At 40.5% G+C, this 8,841-nt stretch overlaps 1 protein-coding gene across 1 annotated transcript; it reads left to right on the top strand.

Annotated features, from left to right (window-relative positions):
• The first annotated feature begins 884 nt into the window (after positions 1-884).
• LOC145795765 (uncharacterized) lies at positions 885-3,713 on the top strand. The gene is made up of 4 exons (XM_082880661.1): positions 885-1,020; positions 1,178-1,441; positions 1,584-1,909; positions 3,591-3,713. The coding sequence occupies exons 1-4, from the start codon at positions 885-887 to the stop codon at positions 3,711-3,713; spliced, it is 849 nt and encodes a 282-aa protein (XP_082736787.1).
• The last annotated feature ends 5,128 nt before the right edge of the window (positions 3,714-8,841 follow it).

Raw genomic sequence — 8,841 nt, 5'->3', positions numbered from 1 at the left:
TGTTTGGTTGGGATTTGGAAGGAGAAAGAAAAAATAAAAGTGAAATAAGAATAAAATATACTTACATTTCACTTAATTTTACGCACGTTTTCCTTTTTCAGTTTCAAATCTTTCTTCAAATCCCTTAACCAAACATAGCATTAACCATGAGGGGTAGATTTTACCCTTTCTTATTCAATGTGAGAATAGTGTGCATAGCGGCTAGACACGTGATGATTCTTATGCAAAATAATTGGGTCACTTCTTATTTCTCATTCAATGTCAGATTGAGGACTCGGGGTTTTCACTTTGGCTTTTCATGGTGCAGATGCTCTCTACTTTCAATTTTTAAAACTGCTATGTGAATAAGCTTATTCATATTCTGAAAAATTTGATTATATCTTTTTCATTCTTCAACTATGTATATTTATACATACATCAGATATGGCCAGAAGGATGCATCAACAAGTAAATCTGCCCCAAAAAGAGAAATATTTAGAGCCTCTGCGGCTGAAGCTTCAATGTCAGCTTCAATCGAAAATGGAAACAATGAAGGAAGACATATCTTGGATGATGCTCAAGCAAACTTGCAATTGGGGAAATTGTTAGCTATGTAGATGAATGGAAAAGAAGCTGGGGTTTTGAATAAAATTGTGGAACTCGAAATGAAAGATATAGGGAGGATTGGGGGTGGAAATGGTACAGTGGTGTAGACTGTATTAAAACTGGAGTATTTTAGGTGTATTGATGGTTGTTATGAAGATACTTTCTTGGAATATTAGAGGTGCTGGAAGGCAGGAGAAGAAGGGAAAAATTAGAAAGTTATTGAAGGAAAGAAATATGGACATTGCTTTGTTTCAAGAAACCAAAAAAGCAGTAGTAACAGATAAGGAGGTCTAAGAGCAATGTGGACAAGGTACAGAATGGAGTTCATGGCTGTAGATTTTGAAGGATCATCACGGGACCTATTATGCATATGGGATCCAAAGGTATTTCAGCTAAAGGATTGTTGTAGCGGTAGAAGATTCATATTGCTATCAGGTACTCTTTTTAACTCTTTTGATTGCTATATTAAACATCTATGCACCTAATCAGGTGGGAGAAAGGGGAAAATTGTAGGAATGCTTGTTGAAACTAAAAAAGGAATATCCTATCCCATGGTGTTTATGTGGGGATTTTAATGAGATCAAATGTATAGGAGAAAGGAAGGGCTGTTATAGAAGGGATAAAGGAATGGGAGAGTTCAATGATTTCATTGAGAGACGTGAAGTAAATGATATACCATTACTTGGTAGAAAGCTTACCTGGAGTAATTTAGTAGCAGAGGAAAAGTGGAGTAGAATAGATAGGGTAATGGTGGATCCAAAATGGATGGAGGCTTTCAACTTAAAGTTATGGGGTCTTCCAAGGCTCATCTCTGATCACTGTCCTTTACTGCTAATGGAGGATGAAAGAGATTGGGGTCCTAAGTCTTTTAGATTCATCAATGCTTAGAGTCTACATCCATGTTTCCTAGCTTTTGTGGAGAAGACTTGGAAGGAGGTAGAATTTGAAGGTTGGGCTAGCTTTGTACTGTTAAAAAAAATTGAAAACTCTGACGGTAGCATTGAAGAGGTGGCATAAAAAGATATTTGAGAGTGTGAATGTGAAGCTGAAGGAAGCAGAAGAGGAACTCCATCAACTGGATCTTACTGCTGAAGCTGGGGATCAAGAAGACAAAGAAAAAGCAAGAAGAACAGTAGTTAGAAATCAGGTTTGGAGATTGAGCAAAATGGTTGAGTGGTTGTGGCTTCAAAAATCAAGAGTAAATTGGAGTATGAAAGGTGATAGAAATACTAGGTTCTTTCATGTTATGGCAAAGTGCAGACAGAGTAGGAATGAGATTACCTCTATAGCTGTTCGGGATGTGGTGTATGAAGAACCTGCCCAGGTCAGGAAAAAGGGGTATGATCACTTCAAAAAGTGTTTTTTAGAAGAATGGAGAGAAAGACCTAAGTTAGGTGGGAATTTTATTTCAGCCCACGATAGCCTTGGTTTTGAAGGGTTAGAAGCAGTTCTCAAAGGTTGAAATTAGAGCAGCAGTGATGGATTGTGATAGCAACAAGGCTCTTGGTCCGGATGGTTTTAACATGGCTTATTTTAAAAAATTCTAGAAAATGATGAAAGGTGACTTACTAAACTTCTTTAAGGAGTGTCATAGGAATGGCAGATTGGTTATGGGAGTCAATAGCTCTTTTATATCACTAATTCCTAAGATTGAAAATCCAGTGGGGGTTGATGACTACAGACCTATAAGCCTGGTTGGATCATTATATAAAGTGTTAGCAAAAGTTCTGTCTCGTAGGTTAAAAGCTGTGTTGCCTCACATCATTAGTGATACTCAGTCAACTTTTCTAGGAGGGGGAACATACTAGATTGTGTGCTTACTGCTAATGAGGTAGTGGATGGTTGGAGAAAAGCAAAGAAAAATAGGGTAATTATGAAGCTTGATTTTGAAATGGCTTATGATTCTGTAAATTGGTGCTACCTATCCTCTATGCTCTCAAGCTGTGGGTTTGGAGAAAAATGGATCAGGTGGATACATGAGTGTGTTACTTCATCAAAACTCTCAGTGCTTGTTAATGGATCACCAACAGAGGAGTTTAGTCCACAAAAGGGGCTTAGGCAAGGTGATCTCTTGTCTTCTTTTTATTTAACATAGCAGCTGAGGGTCTTAATATGTTAATGTTAAGAGCACAGCAGCTAGGTCTGATTGAACGGGTGAATATAGGTGCTAATGGAGTGGTATTATCTCACCTGTAATTTGTAATGAGTCTACTTTTTTATGAAGCAGGTAAAGAGGAAGTGAGTAATATTAAGAGGGTTTTAAGATGCTTCGAGTTGATTTCTGGGCTGAAAATAAACTATCATAAGAGTTAGGTGTGTGAAGTGGGTGTACCTGAGGAGAATCTGAATAATTTTGTTGCATTACTAAATTGCAAATCATTGCCTTTACCCATGAAGTATCTGGGGCTAATCCAAATAGAAATGCAACTTGGAAGCTTGTTCTTGATAAGGTTAGAAAACGATTAGCAGGATGGAAAAGAAAGCTGTTATGATTTGCGTGTAGGCTTACTCTCATTAAGTCTGTAACCTCTACTCAGCCAGTGTATTATTTATCCTTGTTTAGAATGCCTGAAGGGGTTGCAAGAGAGTTAGAGAGGCTGCAGGCTTCTTTTTTATGGTGTAGGACTGAGTCAAAAAGGTCAATTCATCTGGTTAGACTGGGGGATGAACTAACTAAGAGTGTGGAACAAGGAGGGCTTAGTGTAAGAAGAGTTGGGGTGGTTAATGATTGTATGCTCTTAAAATGGTGGTGGAGGTTTGGCAAGGAAAAAGAGGCTTTGTGGAGGAAGATTATCTGCAATAATTACAATCTGGATGCCAAAAGCTAGTGCCCCTCTGTTACTTCAAGTAATAGACATTCTAGTGTGTGGAAAGGCATCATTTCCATAGATGAGATGAGTAGCAATCTGCAGGGGTTTGATATTAACAATTTTAATGTTAAAGGAGGGGATGGGGATAGAACTATTTTTTTGAAGGATAAATGGTGTTTGAATATCTGATTGAAGGATGAATTCCCTGCTCTTTTTAGATTGGTTATGGTAAAGGAGGATACTTTGAGAATTTTATATGAGAGGAAAGTGGACTGGGATTTTCAGTTTAGAAGAAGGTTGTATGAGTGGGAGGAGTAGGAAGTTATTAGACTCAAGGACTTACTTGAGAATGGCCCTGCAATAAGAGTTGGAATGGAGGATTGTCCTGCTTGGGATGCTTCATTGTCTTCTGAATTTTCTGTGTCATCAGCATACAAAAGTGTTGAGGCAGATCTTGGCCAACCTCTTAAAATTAGCAAGCTAGTGTGGATAAGGTATGCTACCCCAAAAGTCCAATTTTTTGGTTGGTTAGCTTGGAGGAACAGGGTTAAGACAATTGATTTTCTTTAGAAAAGAGGTGTTATTTCTGCTACTACATCAGCTCTATGTGTATTTTGTAAATCTGAGAATGAATCTGTCAGCCATGTGTTGCTACATTGTCGTTTTGCTTGGAAAGTTTGGGCTGGGATGTTAAATTGGTGGGAGGTGAAAGGGACTTCACCAGGATTTGTTGAAGGTGTGTTATTATGGTGGAATGGTGAAAGGCTCAACAAAAAAGAAAAGAAGATTTGGAGTGTCATACCTTTGGCTGTCTTGTAGTCTTTATGAAAGCTTAGAAATGAGTATCTGTTTCATGCTGCTATTCCCAAGTCAGATGATCTTTGTGAATTAATAAAGATTGGAGTAGCTTTGTCGTTGAAGTCAAGCTACAAGGAGTTCCATTTCACTGTGCTGGATTTTTTGTTTAATCTGAGGCAAAGCAGATATTGTCTTGGGAGAAGAGAGGTACCGGGCTGATCTGGTGTAGTTGCTGCTGTTGCATTGTATTGTTTTGTGTACTTTGTAGTTTGTCTTGATGTTAAGGAGGCCATTTTGGTGTTGTTTGGTTCTTGGGTTGGTGCCTCACCAACTTGGGGGTGCTAGCAGATCAATGGGCTGGTTTCTTGGTGCCAACCTAGTTTGGATCGGGTTGCTTCACTATGATGCTTTGTGAAACTCTCTATTTATTGATGATTGTCATTGTCTTATTGCTTGATTGTTATCAATAAAGTTTTTTTGGCTCTTTCAAATAAATAAATAAACCACTTGTGCACACCCACCGTAGTTCCTATTAAAATGAAGAGTCTTCTCATTTTCTAGTTATTGCAATCATAGAAAGCAGTTTCCTCATTTCCACTTGAAAAGAATATATATGCAGAGGGAATGAATAAGAAGTGAAATTTCTAACAAGTTTGTTTTATAATTTCAAATAGTTTTCTCCGTTAATTATAATTTCAAATAGTTTTCTTTGTTAATTACATGATCCGCAGTTTTCAAAGTTACAGTGAACATGGTAAGAGCATGAACTGTGATTGAAGTTGATGAAAATAGAAATGATATACTAGTTATATGTAGAAGAGCTAATTAGGTTTCTTTTCTCCCATGTTCTCTGCAATGAAAATTGTAGTGGCGAGATTGGGAGTTTATATCAGAAAAAAATTCATTTAAATATCTAATTGTTATAACTTAAATTAATTTGTCCGTTATATGTAATTAACCATGGTGCTAAGCGAATTGGAAGAAAGGGAAGATCATGTTTCCATCCATATTGACAAAAAGATTGCTAATTTATCGGATACATCCTCTGAGCCTTGTACCTTCGGAATCAATGACCACTATGCATGGAAAATGAGAAAGCATATGAACCAGCAATAGCTGCCATTGGCCCTTACCATCGTGGTAAGGCTAACTGTAGACACCCCATTTTTGACCGACCTTTAGACTGAGACGCCACCAGTTGAGCGCTCAGTGATGTTGCATATTGTGCTCGTTCTGAACTTGCGGAGTCTCAGCTAAGAGCCTTGCCTCCGGACTTCGGAGCACTTTTGTGCTTTGCTTCAGTTTGCGAACCAGGTCCTATTTTCTCTGTTTTCTCTTCCCGAAGGGAGGGAGAGGTCTCATAGACCATTTCTCAGTGGCCGTAGGTTACGTTTCGTGGTCGTAGGCCATTTTTCCCATTTGGAACCCGGTTTCCGATTTTCGGAGCCGTCAGCCGTGTGCCTCGGTTCGGAACCGCTTAACTACCTCCGATTGCTCCGATTTTTGGCACACATCTTATTTCCTCCCTTTAGAGGGACACTGTGGCCCTGGAGACCACCTTCATGGTCATACGCCACTTTCGGTGCCTAACAGCCTGTTTTGGAGGCCCCGAACTGCGCGTTTTGGCCCCCAAACCTTCGTTTTGCATCCGTTTTGGTCCATTTTTTGTAGGGACCCTATTTTCATTGTTAGGAAGGTGGTAGGATGGTGGGAGGCCACCTTTTCTCCTGAAAAACCAGTTTTCTCATTTTCTCTCTCCAAAAGTCGTTTTTTCTGACCGAAAGCTGGTTTTTCCCACTTTTAAGCCACATTTTCTGGCTTTTCATACCACCATTGTGTTGTGCTCATCTGGGAAGCCACCAATATGGGTAGGCCGGCCAAAAATTCATCTTGACCCGTTTGAACCTTGCTTGAAAGCTAGCTTTTCTATCTCTTGGGTCACTTTTTCTGGTTTTCCACCATACAGCTGTGTTGCACTCATCTGGGAGGCCTCCTTTTTGGGGTGGCTGGCCAAAAATTGTTGTTGACCTTTTTGACCCTTGGTCAGCCGACCAGGGGGAGTGGCCGGCCGGCCACTTGAACTGGTTGGCCTGCTTCTTGCTTTTGCTCTCTCTGAGTGTAATCCAGCTGTGCCAGCTAGAGGCCATTTGGTGCATCCTCCATACACGTGTATGGAGGATACTTGGGGTCCCTTTGGGATATTTTGAAGCCTCTTCTCTATAAAGGAGAGGCTTGGCTTCATATCTGAGGGTTGAGAAATTCTGGCGAAGGCATATATCCTCCATCCTCCATCCTCCATAGTCACTATTCCAAGCTCCAAAACCCTAGTTTTCTTGGCCTTTTTGCACTACAACCCCTAGCACCACACCTCCATCATCCATTCCAGCACTTTGGGACTGATTTGCAAGGGTTGAAGGTTCACCAACTTGGTCCAAAAGCTCCAGCTTTGCTGCTCTTCAAGGGTAAGTGCCTATTTCCCTTAAACTTGCATTTTTTTGCTCCATTGATTAGCCTTACTTGAAAGTATTTATGGACTTTGTCATAAACTATAAAGTGTCATATTTTGAGCTCCTCTTGAATATTTATTAAGGACACTTTTCTGTTTGAGGTCTCCTACACCCTTGTATGCTTTGTCCCTCTTTGTAGGCTTATTTTGCATCATATCTTAGCCCTACTTGTGAGCATTTTAGAGATTTTTCATAAACTAGAAAAAGTTTCCTTTTGATCTTATAAACATGTTTGTTTAAGATACTTTTTCTTTTTGGGGTCATCTACCCCCTTTCATGTCTTATTTCCTCATGTTTTGAGCTATGCATGTGAGCACTTGCATTGGCCTTTTAACCACTGAAATCCAGCAAATTTTTAGTGGCCTTGATGTGTCTTTGAGCTCCAAAATCATAGAGGGGTGACCCTCTCACCCCTCATTCTCTTTACTAGCATTGTTGGCCTTCCAAAGGGACCCTATTTTTCATGCATTGAAGTCATGTTTCAAGCCTCATTCTGAGGGTTTTAAGGTCTTCCTAAGCTCTGTCAAGAGCCCATTTTGCCATATTTTATGTCTATGATGCATGTATAGAGCAACCCCATTCAAGGCCTTTCAAAGGGGCCTTTATTTGCATGTTTCTGAGACTGATTTCAGGGCCTATTTGATGGGTTTTAGGGCTGTCATAATCCATTTCCAGAGTTGGTTTTTCCATGCTAAGTGTTCTTGTTGTATGTGCTTAATAACCCCTTGTATGGCCCTCTGAAGGAACTCATCATTTTTGCATGCATTGGTTGCATTTTAGTGGTTATTTGGGCATATTTTGACATGTTTTATCCACTATTTTTAGCTGGCTTGATGAGTTCTCATACGCTTCATATACATGCCTTGTAAACCATGCTTGCTAGCCGAATTTGCATGCTATTTTAGTCCAACATGTTAGCATCTTTTGGCCATGCTCTAAACTAGAAATGTGCATGTTTTGGGACTGCCTTGGCTCTGTCTTTTGACTTCATGATCAAATAATGCTTTCTTTGTATACTTGTGGTTCAATATATGTGCCTAGTTTTGAGTTTCGGGGCTTATTCCATGCATCGGGTGCCATATTTCCATGTTTCGGGACCATTTAGCATCATGTTTTAGTGCCGAAAATTACATGTTCATAGGCCATCTTTCATCCCTTGCCATGTTTTGGTAGAGTGGCATTTGATGCCTTAGGTTCGGTCCTCGGTATGCGTGCATGTGTGCACACATTTCGGTCGTCTCATTTTCATCTAATGGCCACTGATGTGAGTGTGGCTGAGGCCCACTCATATTGGTGCAAGTCCATCGTGCATTGTGTACGCCATTTCAATCCATAGCATTGCGTATGCTAGGTGGCATCTTAGAGCATTGTGTATGCCATGGTACATCACGCACATTGTGTATGTCATTTTAGTACAGAGCATTGCATATGCTAGCTTGCATGTTAGTCGCATTGTGCATGCCATTCCATTTGCATGGTGCTTGGAATTGGGTTTAGTCCAAGCACGGGAAACGAAGGGCGTTTCGTACTCCAAGTGACGAAACGTGCCTCGATTCCCTGTCCCCGACGTTCTTGATTATCTATGATAGAATTATTGCCTTCAAATGTTCATACCTGCATTCATGTCATATTAAAACGCGCAATTCGGTCTCTCGGCCATCATGCATTGAGATGCGTGATTGGTGGCTCGAGAACCGAGGGCCACACTCCCTAGAGCTTGTGCAAGGACGGGGAGGAGTGGTCGCACACACATATGTTGAAAATACATTGCTTTCTCTCTTTCTTGATTTTGTTGCAGAAAAACCAGAGTCCAGGGGCAGAAAGTGGTCGGTCGACCAGGTTTTCTGGTAGGCCGACCACCTTTTTTGGTTTTCACCATGAGGGGTGGTTGGCAGGTGTTTCCCAAGCCAAGAGTTGGTCAGCAGCCTTCCCCAGGTGGAGTTTCAGCCTCCTGCTTTGTGTAAGTTTCTGAAATCAGCTGCAAACAATGGCGGGACAAGGCATCGCGATGCAATTTACCGACAAAGCGCATCGAGCATGCATGCATTCATTGTCATCCAAAACAGAGCCGGGGCAGTCCATTTGCATGCCTGTTTATAGCTTACTTAGCTAATTTGTTAGTTAGTTAGTGGATGTGTAAT

This window comes from Camellia sinensis, chromosome 7 (assembly GCF_055761805.1).
Source record: "Camellia sinensis isolate YWXY chromosome 7, ASM5576180v1, whole genome shotgun sequence".
NCBI lineage: Eukaryota > Viridiplantae > Streptophyta > Magnoliopsida > Ericales > Theaceae > Camellia > Camellia sinensis.
This window is presented reverse-complemented; position numbering and strand designations above follow the sequence as displayed.

Excerpts from the sequence above, each read along its gene's own strand:
- LOC145795765 (XM_082880661.1), top strand. The coding sequence starts at position 885 with ATGTGGACAAGGTACAGAATGGAGTTCATGGCTGTAGATTTTGAAGGA. Across the intron at positions 1,442-1,583 it reads GGAGGATGAAAGAGATTGGG|CATTGAAGAGGTGGCATAAA; the intron begins GTCCTAAGTCTT and ends CTCTGACGGTAG. Across the intron at positions 1,910-3,590 it reads TGTATGAAGAACCTGCCCAG|GATGAATTCCCTGCTCTTTT; the intron begins GTCAGGAAAAAG and ends ATCTGATTGAAG.